Genomic DNA, 20,241 nt, shown 5'->3' on the forward strand with positions numbered 1-20,241 from the left:
TTGGAACAGATTTATTGACAGCCAAATATACGAACAAGGAACATTACAACTTAATTGCAAATTGAAGACACTGGTGCCTTCTCATCCAATACTTATAGGCTTTATAGCACTTGCTGATAAAATATTCCGTGGTAATTAAGATATAGCCAAGAAAAGAGAAAAGAAAAGAAAAAACTGGGGCAGAACGAATAGTTAAAATGGAACTCTATGTAGTCAAAATGGAACTCTATATGCAGACCGCAATTGTCTTGTTTCTTTTCCTTTACCTTACATACATATAGGCGAAAGCAAACACTGCCTTCAATATATCAGAGTCAAAGCCCTCAAATCCTGCCAGTACAATCTGCATAAAATTATACACACATATGCATACATATTACCTAATTCTACTCCCACTAACCAAAAACCTCTCCATTTACAGCAGTTATATGTCCTAATATAGAACTGAAAGGAGAATAGGATTTATGTTGTCAAGCATCGCCACACACCAAGGAGCACAGCCGAGATTGTAAATACCGCCCCAAAGACAAAATAAGGAAACGAATAGCTAAAGGGCCGCAAGGTAGACGCCTTAGCAGCTACAGATATATCCTGTTGTCCACTGTCAGTTTTACCATAACGTTTCGATCTTGATCTCAACCTCAGCTTTGTTTTGAATTCACAGGAGATATCAACACCATCCTCAGAAGCTGCGACGTTAGCAGACTGCAGCACGACTGTTGCATTGTCTTTGGTTTCGCCAGTACTCTGCAACAACAAAAAAAACATCTTTTGAGTTCACGAGTAACTATCAGATACTAACCTTTATTTCGATTGACGAACTTCTCACCTCGAGAATTTTTGGTTTTATCTCCTGGTCTTTTGCACTGCCACTTGATTCTCTCCCCTTGAAGGAAGCTACTCTGCGAGTGAGTTTTTTCTGTAAACGAATTCTTCTTGGGGCGTTGCCCTGATATACCAAGTTATGAGAACTTGTATGACTTTGTGGGTGGTGGGTCCTTAATTTGACCCCTGTCCCTACAACGCCTTTATCATCATCAAGAGGAGTTGCTCGAAAGTTAGAGATCCAATATTCTTGATGGAATTGCTGTAGTATGTAGCAGAGTCATCGGCTGGAGACTCCAATGCAGCAGGGTTACCAAACCGATACTCATATTTCCACTCCAGAACTCATCCCCATAGAATCCGTCAATACTGTTTATTTCTGAAACGTTCTATGCCTGTGCATAACCACGGGCGAGTCCATACCAAGGCTTAAGCTTCCACTTTCGAATAAGTCTGGAATATCAAGAAACATAAATAACATACATAAGTACATTGAAGTACAGTCAATCATACTAGATGGTTTTGTACAAAATATGAAAACTTTAGATCAGAACCAGTGTTTAAGCTACTTGGTTGCTTACACCAACAAGAAATGAATTAGGGATTCATGGTCTTATCTTATATATAATGCCAATACTTGCTTTTTCGATTAGTTCCTCATTTCGGTTTTAGACCACAGTTTTAATCAAAAAGAGTACCAGAAAGTTGGACAGCCACATTCTTTTTGCTCTTCGCAGAAAGGGTATATCAGTAATTTAGAATATTCCCACACTATAAAAATACTCTAATTCTTCAGCAAACAGAGACACCATTTTAAGAAAGAGAAAACCGTTCCGACTTCTCCGCTCCTGACATTACCCCCCTCTCTAATTCCCAAATTAACTTAAAAATCAAGATTCCTTATGTTCTCTATTTCGAGTTTTCACTTTATACCTTCTTCCCACCAAAACTTGATAAATACTCGCCGAATATTGCCTTCAACTTTGGTACAATGTTATTTTCAAAAGGCTAAAGTAAAAGGGTGCATCCTCATTGGAATTGAAGACTTCTAACATCCCTATTTTAACGGTACAGTTTCCGAAAACTGTTTTAGTATTTTTTATTCTTTAATCGCTGCAGGTTTTGAAGGATCTCTGTTTCGATTTTTTCCTGTTTACATTACAGTTCCAGTCATTCATGACTGTTGTTGTTTTATTCAAGACTTTCACCCCAAAAAATTCATTTTTAAATCGCAAAGGTATCGTATTCTGCCGCCTCTTTTTAGATTACTTATTTGTTTATTGCAATTGTGCCTTTGACCTTAATATGATAATACTAATGAGTGTTTCAAGTCATGTTGCTTCAATTCTTCGATTTACAGTTGGTATCACTCGTTCTGTTGTTTATATACCACTAATTTTCATTAACTCCCTATAACGGTAAAAACTCTTCTAGACAAATTGTATATGTCGTGTTCCATCGCAAATATCCGTTTCATCATAGAATCGTTTGCAAATGGTTGATTTAGGGAACATGTTAGATTGATGTGATGTTTCACATTAACCACTATCTGTGATTTGCTGCTTCTAGACATCTAGACATTTTGTACTGACAACTTTAGAGTCGAAATTTCCCCAAATATTATTTCAGTATACCATCAGTTCGGTAAATGTATAAGTGCAAACAGGAGCGGACCTACAACAGGGATAGCAGGTGTTGCAGCAGTATACCATCAGTTCGGTAAATGCAGTTGAATCTCCTACCAAATTAAGCATACAACTTAGAGAGATGAACCCAGAATATGCTTTTACAAACTCCTATTATCAATATCTTTCTTTTTTTTATTTTTTTTCAGTTCTTTTTATTTTTTATTTTTTTGTAGGTTCTTATTTCTTAAGGTATTGTTGTTTCGTCCTTTTACCAAGTTGGTCACAGTGACCAATTACACAACCCAAATTTTTTGTAAGCTTTTGTATCTATAAGAGAGAAACCGCCTGAGTCATTTAGTTTTTTAACCATGTATAAACACAGTGACTTAATAGAGTGCATATATATATAGTCTTTCTCTAAAAAGTAGCTACTTAAGTTAACTTAAAAATAAGTACGTAAGTAAAACTTCACCTAGAAAGTAAGTAAAACTTCACCTAGAAAATGAATTCAACCCTAATACTTTGTGGTTATGAAGCACTCATCATAAAGATTATCTCCACAAAATTTCAACGCATTTAGAAACCTCTAACATAGATAAAAATTGTTGTTATTTTAAAAAAGAAATCTAATTGTCCAGAAATGTTGAGTTTTTGCAATTATTTTTTGCCAATGTTAGAGGTTTTCAAATGAGCTGAAATTTTGTGGAGATGATCGTAATGTTAAGTATATTATATCCACAAAAAAAATTAGGGTTGAATTCATTTTCTAGATGAAGTTTTACTTACGATTTATTTTAAGTTAACTTAAGTAGCTACTTTTTAGAGAATTATCATATATATATATATATATATATATATATATATATATATATGTAATATAAGATATACAATTGGAATACCTGTTTTTGTAAGTCACCCTGGTGAAGCAGGTCTCGATGGTGTCATTCAGTTGTCTAAAGCAAGGCCAAAAATATCGACCGATAAATCCATATATCGGCAATATATTTCAATTTTTGGCCCCTCCGATATAGAGATATTAAGATATTTCGAATGTATATATTGATATAATTTCAAACAGATATATATCGAGTTTTCTGATATATCGATATATATATATCGACTGATATATCCGATTTTGACCGCCGACTTTGTTGATTTTGACCGATGTTTGACTGATTTATTATTATTTTTTTCGATATTTCCGATATGCATCGCTATATATCGACAATATTTCCTGATATATTGACACAAATTTTTTTTTGACCAATCAACAAAAAAAGATATATCGTCCGACATATCAACATTTACGATATATTTTCATTTTTGAAAGGTCCCAAATATCGCCCGATTTCAAAATATTAGGCCTTGGTCCGAAGTGCTTCTCAAAGATTTTTGAGCGATGCTTTCAAGTTTTGCTACTTTGAAGTATGTTTAAAACCTAGGAAAGAGGATGATACACAGGTTAGAAACATTAGGCCACCTCTTTTACCAGATTTATTTGAAGCACCAAAGGTGGTTTTTTGCTTAGGAAACTAAGTTGATCAAGAAAAGTGCTTAGTCACCAACAAGGCTGGACTTTTAGGACAGTATGCAAATTAATGGTTTTATTGTGCAATCGCTCACTTCAAATACAATATAAGCCATGGATAAGTAGTCAAGTCCAATTCATCATAAATAGTTTTTGTGACATTGTACCCCCTCCAGATCAACATTACTAAATAAAGGCTAATTGCTCTTAATTCTTAAAATTGTATGTCTTGTATATACTTTCAAAATGCAGGTTCGGAAAGAATAAAAAAAAATATTACCAAATACTATCTCAAATTCAGGGCGAAACTGTCTAGTGATCAACTAAATGATGTAATCATGTAATCATTTAGTTTTATCTAAGTTTGAACTTCATGCCCTTCCAATTGCGGATTTGTTATGAAAACCAGAGACGATATGCTATATGAGAAAATATAGTTATTTTTAAACGCTCTTTGACTTTATGTTTGTACCTACCATTTGTTGAAATGTTTGGTATATTACTGTGTTAAATATCCTTACCTTGACCTAAAAACTTATGCATTTAAATAACAGTAGTGCATTATTCATACAAATCCTTTTAAATTGGAATATTACAAATTTTACATGAATGTTATTGCCATAAATGCTTTGTTTTGTAATACATACCATCCATGTATGTGGTTTACATGTGTTACTTTATTTTGAGCTTGGCACTACTCCATCAAGGTTGTGTTTTCACTCAATTCACAACCCTTCACCAATTTTCGATATAATATATACTGTGTGATGATTTTTTCTAATCTAGAAACATAATTATTTTGTTGATGATCAAAGAACAATTAGAAGTATTGAATCAAGAAAAAGAAGAGATCTAGAAAATAATGAGTTGAACTATGTTCTTTAATAGTTGCCTACGTATCCTGTGAAGAGGAATTAAACTCAAAACGTAGTTCAACTATCTTATTTATAAGAATAAATTAGGTTTCCACAATTGCTTGTGAATTAAGTAATTAGTGTTTAACTAGAAAACAATCTCTTGTCAAGTCTTATCCAGACTCTTCTAGAAACATGTGTTTCCCAAATCAATAAGTCTTCTTTATTGACTTAAACAATAAGGAAAAATGTTCAGGTTTGGATTTGGAGTTCCAAACTTGGTAGTTCCGGATTTGGAATTCCTAGTCAAGAGTTAGTAATCCGAACCTACTATTCTAACTAATTCCGAACCTCCTCTTCTTATTTCACTCCCAAACCTAGGAGGTGAGTTAGTCAAGACCTGGATTTAAAGTGTGTTATGGTACTTTCTACCCACACTAAGACCATACCATAGCGTTAAGAAAATGTTGCCACGTGTCACATATTTATTCGTTAAAATATGTACACAAGATATTACCCTTTTTCCTTAAGGGTTTGAGTTACAACCCATAAAGAAAAAAGAGAGGACATTTGTGTGTACATATTTTAGCAAATAAATATGTGACATGTGACAACATATTCTTAACACTCAGGTATGATCTTAGTGTGGGTAGAAAGTACCAAAACACACTTCAAGTCCAGGTCATGACTAACTCACCTCTTAGGTTCGGGAGTGAAATAAAAAGACGAAATTCGGAATTGGTTAGAGTAGTAGGTTCAGATTGCTAACTCCTGTGACTAGGAACTCCAAATCCTCCGGAATTACCAAGTTCGGAACTCCAAATTTAAACATGTTTCCTTGTTGTTCAAGTCAATAAATAAGGCTTATTGATTTGGGAAACATAAACTTCTAGAAGAGTCTAGATAAGACTTGACAAGAGATTGTTTCCTAATTAAACATTAATTACTTAATTCACAAGCAATTATGGAAACCTTATCTATTCTTATAAATATGATAGTTGAACTATGCTTTGAGTTTGATTCCTCTTTACAGGATACGTAGACATCCATTAAAGAAAGTGGTTCAACTTATTATCTTCTAAATCTCTTCTTCTTGATTCAATACTTCTAATTGTTCTTTGATCATTAACAAAATACTTGTGTCTCTAGATTTGAAAAAATCATCACATATACTAACTCTTAATATGTTATGTTTCATATATACTGTCCATGATGTTTTTGCTAGAATGATTTCTTTATTGAAGTTTTTATCGTGCAAATAGATATTATGTTTTCTAGCCATTGCACTTGCAGGCGCAACGCGCATGCCCGTTTACTAAGATGTTAAAATCATTGCCTAGTTCATACGTTTATAAAGGTTTCAATTTACCTGTGCCTGTAAACCTTCATTGTCTGCATCACTGCAAGAAGCTCTATCCTTTCCAAACACAGATTCTCCTGATTGTTGTACCGCATAAATGAAAGCAACTTCAGGTTCACTCTCAACAGCATAGTGTTTCTGACTAGTTGAGTCACCACAGTAGTCTTGGTTACCCAAAACCTTCTCCATGAAATCGAGATCAAATAAATCCTGCTCTGTGCTACCATCCTGATTGTGGGCATTTCCAAACTCGGTAGCCAAGGCAGAACCTGAGTAAGAAAATCCTTGACCAGTAGACATGTTAACATGTGGGGGAGTCAGAGCTTGATCCAATGGTTCAAGTTCAAGTATGGGATCATCTAGCATACCCACATAATCAAACTGCGGATCCACCTAAGGAAACAAGAAACAAGATTTAGTTTCTGAAACATCTTCCAGCGTAAGGTGCAACATAGCACAACTACAAGACAGAAAAACAATATCTTTTCTCACCTCTACAACTCTTAAATCTGCTCCATGATCTTCCCCATCGGAAGCCTGACAACTATTGGAGTAACTTTGTTCAGGTAACGGCGTACAGGAGGTTAGGTTGTCTGACTTCTCTTCTCCTGTAGAATTCTCCTTTATTTGATCTGCTCCAGAAGTTTCCTGCATCAGTGCCTTCTCTGGTCGCAGACTTTCGATAGAGGAGTTGGTAGCTGTAGGGGAGGAGCCTGTTGGTTCTATTTCATCACATTCCGAGTCTGCTTTCTCTTTATTGAATAATCGGCAAAGAACAAATGGACCCTGCCCAAGGTCGAGGAAGCAAGAAACAAATTCAAACAATGAGGATGGATGCTTTACTGCTGAGTATGTGTAGAAAAATAAGGAGCGTAAAAGAGCAAGAAAAGAATGTATACAGTATATCTAAATATCATGTAGAAGAGCTACATATGAGGCACACTGATCCTATACATAATATCTTAAAACACATGAAATGTATTAGATACAGCTACTTGGTAATATGAGATTTTACAACTGACACCAATACTTGGAAGAAGGGTGATAGATTAAGCACGATTCATACCTTTTTTCGAAACACTCGCGTCAAGATTTCAACTATGGCACTTCCTTTTATTTAGGTGTATCAAGGAGCTAACAAAGAAGAGTAATAGGATCCCAAAGAATCTTGAATTATAAGTGCGCCATTGCAACCAAAATGATGAACAACTTCAGACTCTACAATTCTTAGTAAGTACGTCATCCCGGCCTACTCTCTTTTTATCTTCATGGAACCTTTGTCATCTTCATTCTTAACCGATTCCAAATAAATAAATTTTCATTAAGTATATATGGCATGCAATAAAAGTATTAATATCTTTACTAAATAGTGTTTACAAGTTTTAGACAGTGGTCCATAGTTGGTAGGTGTTTTATATAGAAAGTTTAGAGTAACCTTAAAGAAAACTAACAACTTCAACAAAATAGAAAACCAGAACAATATCCTTGGCGATTCACATAACATACAAACAATCAACAAACCATGCTCACCAAGTTCAAATGCAATATAGACCACTGTAAGGGGTATTTTAAATAGTACCTCTTCAGCACAGCTCGTATGATATTCATGCATTATCCAGTGAGTCCTTTTACCACGAGGAGCACGTCCAGTGTGAAAAACCAGAGTCTTCTTCATACCAATCAATTTCATTCCGGAAGAGCGAGACTTGATTGTTCGATCTTTACCAGTTGCTTTCCAATAGCCCTTTTCCGTCGCCCTATTAGAACGACGCCCTTTTGGATACTTTTGATCACGCGGGCAAAAGAAGAACCACTCTGGATCTTCATTCTTTATCACTGACAAACCTACAAGCAACACAAACACTAATTAAAATCAAGGAAAAATGTACCACTTTGTGTACCAACCTATTTTAAGTAAGGGATCAACACCCACATCAAAATATGCCAAAAGCAGTATTATTTAGGAAGCAACAGAACTCAAAATCTTTAACAAATGACACTTATGGAAACATACAGAGCTCAGAAACACAAAACCTCCAAACACTCATTCAACCACCCTATTACAAAAATATATATATATATATATCAAGATCCAAAATTTATCCAAAGACTAAAATGCCCATAACTTCAAAAACCCATAATCACAACAAACCAACCATGAAATTTAACAATTATCAACTAAATTAAGCACCAATTAAAAATACCCAAACAATAAATTCATCTAAATTAACATAAACATCAACACCCATTCATCCAAATCCATCAAAGACACAAACTTGTGAAAGAAAAACTTACTAGGCAAATCCCAAGGCTCCCATTTACAAACATCAACTTCAGATATAGCTTCAACTTTAGATTCTTGACCTTCAATCTTCAACTTCAAATAGAAATTCACTAATTCTTCATCTGTTGGACTGAATCTATATCCAACTGGCAGAAAATTAAGTGGCAAAACCGCCATCTTTTTTCTTTATCCTTCCTCTAAATAACTCACAAAAGTATTTTAAAAACAAAAAAAAACAATCTTTTTTATGCAATCGAATTCCCGAATCATCTGTGGTCTAACATGAGAGGTTGTTTGTTTTCTATGGTGTGTTGTGTTGTTTCACTAGCTCATCTTCTTCTTCACTGCAGCCTTTTTTTTATTTTTAAAGCGCGTATATACCGCGTAAGGATGTTTGCCCTTGGACTTTATGAGAATAACGATGATGCCATTAGTCAACCGTTGTGTGTGGTAGGAATGTAATAAGTTGGAAAGAATAGGGGTTTGAGATGAGGGATGAGAGGGGTTTTACTTTCATTCAGCTAATAAGAGCGTGCCACGTATGGAAGATGATATCATGTTTCCGTACTGATCCCACCGTGTTGACGTCACGACATGGTAACGTAATTTGGATTGAATGTTCTGGGAAGGTGAGATGCATGGAATATAGTGGGATCATCCCAGTTTCTAAGTTGGATAGATTTGGTACTGAATAAGCCTAGAATCAATATCTTTACCTTTTATATTTTTATATATATGAATGAATGATATTATTTGCACCTACTGAATGTAAGTACATTCATTCGTCCATATAATAATAATCAACAAAAGAAAAAGTGCATCCATCCAAAGTCTGGGAAAAGCAAATGAGTACCAATGTTTTCTTTTTTAAAACTTGAGGCTCAAGCATTTTCAGATGCACAAAACTTGGTGATAACAACATTTTATCGTCCACTATCTCCCTCCTTATGATCCCTGTCACTACAAATCGTACAATATTCGGTACAATAATGGTTTCTATGTCTAGCTTTTCAAACATGAAAGATTCCGTTGAAAGTTGAATTGTCGGCGGGTTAGAACTTTATCAAAGGAAAAGGTTCATGCCATCCTTATCTTTTCAGACAAATTTGAATGTTCTCCATCCTGATATATGAAGATCAAACAATAGAAACCCCTAATATGAAGATCTCCTATGTCATTATTATCAGACCATTTAAGAACTTTTTTTTCTTGACCAATTATACCAAACAAACTAAAACTAACTTTTGAATCTATGACCAACTTGTTGACAGCCGACCACACTAGCACTGGATCAACCGAGTAGTAGTGATTCAAGACCTATTGTTCCCAATCCAATAATGCCTAGCAGCAGGCTGGATATTGATCTTACTATCTTAGACAAACAAGTATGCAAATCTTTGCTATGCATCGGTTTTTTTAAGTCTTGAAACTCGTCCCTCAAGATCGATAGTTAACATGGTTTATTTGGATTCTAATTATAAATGGTAATTGTAATTATATAGGAGAGACTCATCTATTTATTTATTTTAAACAAAATATGAGATAATTATGCTATTCAAGTGATATTAGGGAGTTCCTTTTAAATTATTAATAATAAAATAGATTTTGTTTTAATTTCAATATGGGAAATGGGGGTAATTATTTAATTTAAGTGATATTAGAGAGGTGTTTTTAAATTATTAATAAAAAAAAACCTTATTTAAATTATATTAATAAAAGTGAGGATTTATTCTAAATATAGTGAGGGAGGTGTTTCTAAATTAAATAAATAAAGAGATTTAAATTTGCCTACTCGGCTATTATATGTGTAGTAGAGATAGGAAAATTTGACGAAATATGTTGGTATTCCAGAGTTTTCTGAAATATGTTGACATTTATGAATTCTTCTTAATAAATCCAATTGAAGAGTATAAAAGCCATCAGAATCAAATCTCTCTTCTAACAGGTACGTTTGTTTTACTTATTATTCTTCCTATGTATGGTTATGGTTATATTCAATTTTGAGGCCATTATGGTTTTTTATAGGATTTGACTGCCTGAAACATAATGGAAGAACAGTTTATACTGAGAGTGCCACCTTCCGTCGCCGAAAGGATTGATCTCCTTCTAAGTGAGAACGCTTCGTCTTCGGAAGACAAGTCACTGGATTTATCCTTTTCTGGTATGCATATCTTTCATTGTCTTTAATATGTAAAAATTGAATTTCTGACACTTGAATTGCTTTGCTGCAGAGGATGGAAGAACTGGGACATTTGTCATTGGTAATGACCACTTTCCTGCTTCTCTCTTGGATATTCCTGGCATTGTGGAGTCATACAAAACTTATGATGATAATGTGCTAATCAAAACTGCAGATATTGGTCAAGTAATACCACTTAACACCACTTCTATTTGTACTCATACTTTCATACATGGGGCGCTTTCTTTTACCCTTTTCAACTCGTCATTTTTATACAGATAATAATGGTAAAAGAAGATGGTGGTAATGGTCCAGATGGAATAGAGTACCGGCATGGTCTTACCCCTCCAATGAGGGATGCTCGAAGGAGAAGGTTTCGCAGGGAACCCGATCTTAATGTATGCAATCACCTCATAATTTTGGGTCTTTCTATCGTTCTATTAAAAGAAGAGAAACTATGTAAATGTATGCCTTGTGAGCTTATTGTTTTGTGCTGACAATTTGTTTGATGCATTCGCAGCCTGAGTTAGTTCAGCGGGTTGAGAAAGATCTGGTGAATATTATGGCTGGTGGAACAGCAGAGAATGTGGATATCCTTTGATGCAATTGTCGTATTTCACTTTTATTTTATTATATTTATTCTACTCAATTGTTATTATGTTTACATACAAGAGAGTACACCAAATCTTGTACAATGAGCTGCACAATTCAGCACTACATTTGTACCTATTGTTTCTTAGTGCTGTATGATTGTGGTTGAATTTGAGAAATGGTTGCCTTAATATATTCTACGCCATGTTATATGTGATTCATTTTTATATGTAGCTTTCCTTGACTAGTAAAGCAGTTCACATGTTGAAGTGGTTGAGCAAGAGGAAGATATGGATGGAAGTGCACGTAACGCACAGGAGAAAGCTGCTTCTGTGCCTAAAGCAAAAACTAAGGTTCCAGTGGCTGAGAGGCAGCCTGAGAGAAGCGAAAGTGACGATTCTGACGATTCAACGTCAACTTGAAAGCCAATTTTCTTCCTTTTGTTATCAATGTGTATGCTATCTTTTTGAAGTGCTTGATGCAAGCTTTCATGCCTACATGAATCGCATGTAGAAGCATTACAAATGTGGTTGTTTTTTCGACTCTGTGATATATGCCATGTATGAGTGTATGAATAGACGTTCTTAACAGTTAGTGCATTTGGCTGTTCTTATAATTTTGTTATATTGTGTTTCTGGCTTGCTTCTTAGTTGTTCAGGATGGGGTGTCTAAATACTTATTTTGCGTTAGGCTATGGAAGTATAAAATAAATAACAGGAAGATGCTGAAGTATCTGCTTGAGGTCTCTTGTGAGTTGTGACTTGTGACCGAATTCAAAATAGAAACCAGAAATACCAAATCATAGGGAGAGGCGGAGAGCAAAGTCCACGTGAGGTTAATATGCAACTCAAGTGGATGAATGAATGAATCTTTGGAATGACTTCATTATTACACTTACAAGAGAATGACAAACTGGTTAATGACGTGTGTTAAACTTCTCGAAGGAGAGTTTCAGCTGTAAAAGCATTCATATATTCTAGTTTTTGTTTTATTCAAATTTTCAGGGCATAGGATACAGAGAATAGCAGAGTGTTAAGTATGGTTGTCGTTACTGTATACAGTGAAATTTTACTCATACTGCAGTGATTGTACCAATGCCAAAGTTGAGTCATGTATGCAGCAAAAAGTTCCTCAGAGACAAGCATACATAGTACCAGGGCAGATGAACAGTACTCATAATAATCAGCAGTCATGCATGGCCTGTGGTTTACAAGTGTTGATGCAGCTTAGCATAGAGCTTTGTTACGACTTACGAAACACATCAACAAAGCAAGATGCAGATAGAGACGCTATAAGTTCTCTGGTGCCTCAGCACTCATAACCTTCTTGCTATTTAACGATTCGCAAACCTGTTGCAGATGAACAAATCCAGAGTCGAACAACTGAGAAGATATTCCTACAACAGTTGGCATTGAGCATCCTTGATATCGTGTGTTATTCCATTTCTGTCATCTTTGTTATTACGCTAATTCTCCAATTTCTTTTTTCGCATATGGATTGGAGTACACAAATTCTGCGATATATACAAAAAAACCACTTGAACAGAACAAAGCTCTGATATTCTCCAATTTATGCATCGTTAAAAAGCATATCCCTTCTAAACTTCGTCTTTGAGTCCAATCTTACTTTAACCGAAGAGATTAAAAAAACAAAGACATTCTTTTGTGAGGTGGGGTAACAAAATCATTACTAAGGGCTAAGGAGTAAGGAGGCATGTCATTGAGATACTCTATGACCGCAGGTGCCGGTGAAACCAATGAATTTGTAGATGAAATTAATATAGAAATGCGAAAGCACAACAACAGACACAAAATGCAATCACATCACTCCCCTCTCTCACACACACGCACACCAGCTGTTAAGAAAATTATTAGTATTAAAAGCTCGAGTTGTCAAGGAACGAAAAGCTAATTACATAACACAAGCAGCTAACACTAGATGTTCTATGTTCTATCCTGTTGGAATAGCTGAGAAGCTTGAGCGGATACTGGTAGGAATTGTGAATCATGTGTTCGATTCTTCTTCTTAAAGAAATGAACAGCCCAAAAGTCCGCCGCAGGAAGAGAAGTGGATCAGTTCCTGTATATCTGAATGTCTACGATGTCACTCCCATCAATGGTTATGCATACTGGATTGGTCTTGGAGTTTATCATTCTGGCATCGCAGTTCATGGCATTGAATACGGTTTTGGTGCTCACGACTTGCCAACAACAGGGATCTTCCAAGTTGAACCAAAACGTTGTCCTGGATTCAAGTTTAGAAATCAATTATGATCGGAAAAACAGATCTTGGCTCAAAAGACATTCGAGCTTTCATGGAGAAACTAGCGCAAGAGTACGTGGGGAACACATATAATCTTATTACTAAAAACTGCAACCACTTCTGCAACGACATTTGTCAAAGATTGACAGGGAGTCGAATTCCTCGGTGGGTCAATCGCATCGCCCGAATTGGCTTTCTGTTAGATTGTGTTCTTCCGGTGGATCTTAGCCAGGTCGGGCATCAAAAATCAGCTGCACAGATGGTTAGGAGAATACCTTGAAGATCGTGCAACAGAAGATGGCTACGTTTATTTCTATGAAAACATATTGTAATTACTATGTATGATTTTTGTATTATGCATGTAAACAACTTAGAATAAAGAAAATAAAGAAAATGACCATTGATAGAACAGCATTGAGTTTTGTTTGTCCTGTTTCTCGTATTTGTTTTTCATGTTAGTATCGTACCACAATTAACTCAAACTACCAGTTCATTTTTTTCAAAATGATCATTAGCACATACCAATATTTGGATTCCCGTCCATTATTCAGTAGAAAATGATTTGAATGTTAATACTAGTATCAGAATATGAAGAAGAAAATATCTACACTCAAGCTACTCTCTGGTATAATAATTGAAATGGATGCTACTCAAATTATTCTAGTTGTTTCCCTTCATTTAAACATTTCCAATAAATAAGAGAGAGACATTGACACATGGTATATAATCAGTTAGTTGCAACGCTTCTATAGGCACCTGTTAGATGTTTCTTCTTCAGTCTTCTCCTTTGCAAATTGCTTGCCCTGCATGATCACAAACTTATTAACTTAATAAAATATTACAATCTCAGGTGAGAAATAAAGAACAATGTAAGATGCTTAACGAGATGGTAACTTCCTTCAGAAAAAAAGTATATGTTGACTCTATTATTCATATCATCGTTTGGTTTTATGAACGCGAGAGTAGTATGATTACCTCCCCTCTTTTCAATTTACTTGATTTCTTATCCTCTTTTCAGCTTACTTGTATTTATCCAAACACTAGTAATTATTCTATATCTATATGGTGTAGGAATCCAATAAACTTTCCCAACTCATATGACTGGAAGAATGGAGCATTCTCTGCAAAAGGGATGAGCCGGAAGGACATACCTTTTCACATAAACCCGTCATCTTTCTTATCTCTATATTAAAAGATTTCAAGTTTTTAATATCACATACCAACTTCTAATAAACACATTTGAAAGGCCCACATTCAAACTATTGCTTTTGCTATTAATCAGACAATTTTTTTTGCTATTTACAAATAGGAGGGAAATGCTATATTCTAATTACCACTTACCAGTATTGATTGAGGAACATGACGGAGTCTGTTGGCACCTTTTTCCCATCATCATTCTTGGTTCCAATGGTAAAATGCATGTGTTCTGTTTTTTATCTCCAATGTCGAATGCCCATAACTGGCTTCCCTGAATGCAGAATAATCTGGCTGTGGATCTCTAAATCTAGAAACGCAAACCAGATACATGGTAAATGAATACTGAACATTTTATATTGAAGACAGCATATCAGAAACATCTGCTCACGTTGGAGAGCAAACTTGAAATTATCAGAAAGCCAAAGTTTCCGCGGAACTGAACTATGAACGGAAACTTACTACCTCCCAGCAAGACCTTCCTGATTTCCTCCGTCACCAACGGTGATGTACACGGGGCTGATTTGTCAGGTATGGGGTAACAATCACCACTTGATACATTGTAGTGTAAATTCGAGATACGGTACTGCAGAACAACACACTTCACTGTATGATATTTCTATACAGTGAATGAAACCAGGAAGAACAAGAATAGTCCATACCGATCTTTCAGGGCATGGACATGGCCAGCAAAAATGAGATCAACTTTGTATTTGACAAACCAGCTCTCAAAGACGGGACGCATGCTCTCACCCTCCATGAAGTGAGCTACATTACTGTTGTATATTGGGACATGCATGAGTACAATTAACCAAGGTGTCTTCTCACGGTCCACTTTAGTTAGCTCTTCCAGTAGCCACCGCCACTGGGGTGTGTACTTCACTGTGGAAAAGGTTTTATAGATCTTGAAGCGAGGCATACATAGAAAGAAAAAATAAATAAATAAAAACCACAATTTTAAGATAATGAACTTCTTCGTAGTTCGTGTCTCTTTTCAACGAGAACAGCACCTTACACGTAAACTGATGCAGTCAGTGTTCATGATAAGAACCAATCTGACTGTATTGTATCTGTGACACTAGCAGAAATAACATGCAACTTGACATTGCTATCTCTTCCCCACAGGTAGAGGCAGTTAGAAAAATCAATGGTATAAAAAGAACCCAAGTCTAACGGTTACTTACTTACATGATATAGCGTGGAGCACTGAGTTTGTGATTCCAGAAATATAATTACGGGCTGGGGTTAGATCTCATCCTCTATAGGACTTAACATGAGGTTGAGTTTTGTAACATGAAGGCAAGAGGGTTGAGATTTGATCTCACACTCTCTCCAACATCTATAGATAGATGTGGGCTTCAATTCATCTTCCTCTCTATAGTCTTAAAATGCAGATTGTAAGGACATCAACAAGTGCCAAATATCTGTGAGTGATTGTGAGTGCAGGAAGAACGTTGCACACATGGGAGAGACAAAACATCTTCATGATTTTCTTATACTTTTTATGTGAGAATCTAAGGTTCCTACTCAGCTTAAACAGTAGCACTTCCAAAATTTATGAGCACATTAACTAAAACTTAGATGAACAGTAGCACTTCCAAAATTTATGAGCGCATTAACTAAAACCAAGTAAGTGAGCGATTACCAAATGGCGAATAGCTGGATAGCACAATAATATGAGCAGATGCACGTCGAATTGCATACCAAAGAGGACTGGTGCTCTTGGAGGCCAGGAAAGGTGTTGTGTATCTTTGTAAAAGTTCCTGAAGGGGACGGACTTCCCCTAAACAAACACCATAAAAATGTGGGACAGAAGTTGTTCGGTCAACAGTTGGAGCTAAGTTGTTCGAGAGAAAAGACAAAATAGTAACAATATATTGGAGTAAAAGAAGCTTTTCAGCAGTACCATTTCTGGAAAGTAATCAATTTCATGATTCCCTACAGACCAAATCCATGGCTGATATGCAGTACTCTGCTCAGCAAAACGACCCCATGTGTCCCACCGAATACCCACGTCATTATACATATATCTATCAGCATAAGAGAGATCTCCAACGAATAAAACTGTTTGCCCTTGGCTTTCCATGTAGTGTTTGAGAGTGGAAAGAGAATTATATGTTTGGCCCAGATCACCTGAAATATATGAAGAAGTTCAGTTCTAAGAGGAATCAGTGAAAGAAATGGAAGATATTAAACTGTAGTTATCATCAAACTAGTTACTGGTGTTTCTTTTATGCAGTCATTTGATGCAGAATTATACAGGGGACAGAACTATAGCCATTGAAGATTTTGGAGCGTAAGAAGCTGGAAGAAATGACATCTTTGCTCTTCACTCCGAATTTTCTCTAAAGTCGTCAACTAATCAGAACTGGGAAATTTTGGTGTCAATGTCATAACTATGAGATGCTAGCATATTCACTCAGTTCATCTTATGGATAACCATTCAAGAGAGATTACGCAGAGAGACATTTTTCCCGATTAATTACCCTCTACTAAGAACAAAATGTGTGTTAAAGATGTCAACTATATGAGTGTTGGTTCATCAATTTTTTTTTTTTTTGAACTGCAATTTTGGCATTACATTATACTAGCTTGGATAATCATATGCATCAAATTTCTTATTTTAAGTAATCTTTAATAGAGTAATATGGATGCATACTCTGCCTGATATCTCAACTTCAACAAATTGAGATCACAACTACATTCCACTAGCTCAATAAAAATTAGTTTAGTTATTTTACAACAGATAGAAGGGAAGTATAACCCACCAATGATACCGAAGGTGTAAGGAACATCAGGACCAATCTTCGGAGGTGTTTGGAACCAAAACTCCCTTGAAGAATCACCTTGCCCAATCTTGTAGTAGTACTTGGTGTCATACTACAAAGCAAAATACTAGTTTGATATTAGTTATATGCAATGTCCAACTTAAGGTGCCTCCAACTGACGTAAAAAAACATACTAGAGAACGTGGTACAGAAAAGGAATGTGTTTTCACATGCCAAACAATTTTAAGAAGTACTATAAATCAAGAGGAAATCAGCAGGAAATAAGAAAAAGGTTCACATTGCTAGCAGAGATTAACTCATAACTCAACGCCATATTACCTCAAGGCCGTCAACTAGACAGTGGTGAATGTAACCAGAGTTATACTTGTAAAACGTATAGTTTGTCGTATTCCCCTCAGCACTAAATTCATATTGCTTTTCTGATGTGCCATACTGCACTTTTTACTGGGGCCAGCTTCTTCGGTGTCACCCATGAAATAATTACAGCCTTTCCATTATAGTCTCCTTGAGTGATATGCACCTATGGAAAAACAGTAGTTGAAGTTAGTGGACGGTAATAAATGTGAGACAATTGATCAAAAAGTAAGATTGTTTAACAAAGACTTACTTACATGCAACGATAAATCAGTAACATAATCAATAAAGACACGGACCAAATGAGAGAGTAGTATAAAGAAGTATTAACAGATTATACTTGGCTAAATGGGACCACATGAGAGAGATACAACAAAATCGCTCTGACATAAAGCACGTTAGATAACCAACAAAGGTTAAACCTCTGTAAAAGTACAATCTTTATAATGGTTTTGTTCTCAAGACGGAAGTCACAGTAGCATTAGATAACCAAACACAATATGATAGTTACATTAACAGAAGCTGGAGCTAAGAAGATTTGAAAGAGCAAACTTTTCTACATAAGTGGTGTCCCTCAAGTAGAGTAACCTTATGGGGAAATATATTACATTAGACCCCATTAAGCGAAGTTGACCCCTTCAAATGGTGATTTGCAGTCCAGTATGTGTGTGTGTGTGTGTATGAGCAGCTGCTAGATAACTCAATGACAGAATGCGTTATAATAAGGAAATAAAAGCTCACTTGCTGGGGGGCATTATGACCCTTTGGAACTACAAATGCTTCATTGTCAAGAGGGATGTCAGTAGATGGCCATTCAGAACGAATAAAGGTACTCGTGATCCCTGCACTCCCATAGCTCACAACACTCAGGAAAAAAAAGGATACAGCCAAGAACTTAAACAGCAGAGCATGTGTGATCATAATTTCAATCAAGGTTGTTGCTTGATCAGCCTGTAACAATCAAACTTGATTTAGACTTAAAGTAATAGCAAACAAATCTAACAGGAAATTGCTTAATCATATTTTCAGTAACAAACTATACCCATATAGATAAAAATTTAAAAGCTTTACTCAAAAACATAAAAAAAATGATATCCAAACATTGAAAAGAAAAGAATAATAATGGGTTTGAAGAGAAGGAGAAAGTACCTGAGGTAGAGTTTGAAGAGAAAGATGAGTTCAAGTGTGTTTTTTAAGGATGGATCAGAGAATGTGAGATAAGGAATGTTAAGAATGGGTCAGTTGTTGTTGGCTGTGTGACAGAGTTACCTGCCACCTAATAATCTGGAGTAATCTTTGAACAACCCCCCCCCCCCCCGATAGATTACGTTACTATTTTTGTCAGGGTATCTGTGATGATAAGTGCAATTATTATAGATGCCGTGAAATTTTGTGATATCAGTTGAGATATGGTGATATATATACTAGTCCAATTTATTGAAGAGATTTTGACTATATCACATTTTAACTATGAGATTGATCAATCCATTTTAAGAGAGTGTGGTGGCATAATAGCATAATAACATTGCATATTGCTTAATCAACTAACACCGAGGTTCTAGGATTTGTTTTGTTGGTATCGTAAATACCCCGAAGATTTTACCAACTTTGCTAGTTGGTATCTGGTGCAGGTCTAGGAGGGCAGTTTTGTATGCTGACCAACTAACCCGACACAAAATTATTGGGTTCGGGTTGGAAAAAAAAGGCTTTTGGGTCATTTAAGGGTTGACCTGCCAAACCCGTCAAATAAATGGGTTGGGTTAGGGCACAGATGCTAACTCGAGTAACCCGTTAGGCCATCTCCAATGGGGGGTATAAAATTATACATCCACATAGGCTCCACCTAGGTGCCATTAGGATTTTACAACTCCAATTGCAAATTATTGTATAGCCCATAAATATTCACTCTCTATTGTTCCCAATGGAGATGTGTAAAAAAGTTAAATTTTAAACTCGGATGACACTTGAAGTAACGTCCCTCTTTAATGGCACCTAGGTGCAAATTAAAGAAGTAACGTCCCTCTTTAATTTGCACCTAGGTGCCATTAAAGAGGGACGTTACTTCAAGTGTCGTCCGAGTTTAAAATTTTCAAATTATGACTTTAGAAATAGATAGGGACGACACTCCAAGTGACGTCCAAACATTTCTTTTGTTCAGATGTGTGTTCAAGTGTCGCCCGGGCTATTTATCAACTGATAGCGAGATGGAAAATTCCCCACCCCCTCTATCAACTAATAGTCTATTACCTACGGTTTAGCACCCCCATTGGATTTGACACTTGGGGTGTAAATTTTCCACTCTATACGGTTTATACCCCCATTGGAGATGCTCTTAGTATACTCGATTTGTTCTCAGGTCTAATGAGTCAAGTCATCAACCCATGATCAATATA

The 20,241-nt window shown here is 35.8% G+C and overlaps 2 protein-coding genes and 1 pseudogene across 4 annotated transcripts; 1 reads left to right on the top strand and 2 right to left on the bottom strand.

The window, feature by feature from the left end:
* Positions 1-210: 210 nt before the first annotated feature.
* On the bottom strand, positions 211-8,832 carry LOC147511721 (NAC domain-containing protein 14-like). Its single transcript, XM_086603385.1, has 6 exons — positions 8,491-8,832; positions 7,775-8,040; positions 6,688-6,981; positions 6,205-6,588; positions 830-1,278; positions 211-747 (listed from the first exon to the last, which is right to left on the bottom strand). The coding sequence occupies exons 1-5, from the start codon at positions 8,654-8,656 to the stop codon at positions 1,255-1,257; spliced, it is 1,134 nt and encodes a 377-aa protein (XP_086459511.1). The 5' UTR covers positions 8,657-8,832; the 3' UTR covers positions 211-747; positions 830-1,254.
* Positions 8,833-10,289: 1,457 nt separating this feature from the next.
* On the top strand, positions 10,290-11,865 carry LOC147511722 (transcription initiation factor TFIID subunit 7-like). Of its 2 annotated transcripts, XM_086599410.1 has the most exons (6): positions 10,290-10,424; positions 10,505-10,640; positions 10,711-10,844; positions 10,937-11,056; positions 11,179-11,248; positions 11,511-11,865. In XM_086599410.1, exons 2-6 carry the CDS (start codon positions 10,526-10,528, stop codon positions 11,669-11,671), a joined length of 600 nt encoding a protein of 199 aa, XP_086455536.1. In that variant the 5' UTR covers positions 10,290-10,424; positions 10,505-10,525; the 3' UTR covers positions 11,672-11,865. The 2 variants fall into 2 exon arrangements, with proteins under 2 accessions (XP_086455536.1, XP_086455535.1); XM_086599409.1 differs by lacking the exon at positions 10,290-10,424 and having other exon boundaries at positions 10,455-10,640.
* Positions 11,866-12,999: 1,134 nt separating this feature from the next.
* Positions 13,000-19,201, bottom strand: LOC147511723 (bifunctional purple acid phosphatase 26-like; annotated as a pseudogene). The gene is made up of 11 exons (XR_015219492.1): positions 18,998-19,201; positions 18,590-18,799; positions 17,813-18,014; positions 17,474-17,585; positions 16,612-16,838; positions 16,351-16,489; positions 15,382-15,587; positions 15,171-15,306; positions 14,853-15,015; positions 14,268-14,314; positions 13,000-13,493 (listed from the first exon to the last, which is right to left on the bottom strand). The product of XR_015219492.1 is annotated as a bifunctional purple acid phosphatase 26-like (transcript).
* Positions 19,202-20,241: the final 1,040 nt, after the last annotated feature.

The sequence above is a fragment of the Coptis chinensis genome, chromosome 3, assembly GCF_015680905.1.
Source record: "Coptis chinensis isolate HL-2020 chromosome 3, ASM1568090v1, whole genome shotgun sequence".
NCBI lineage: Eukaryota > Viridiplantae > Streptophyta > Magnoliopsida > Ranunculales > Ranunculaceae > Coptis > Coptis chinensis.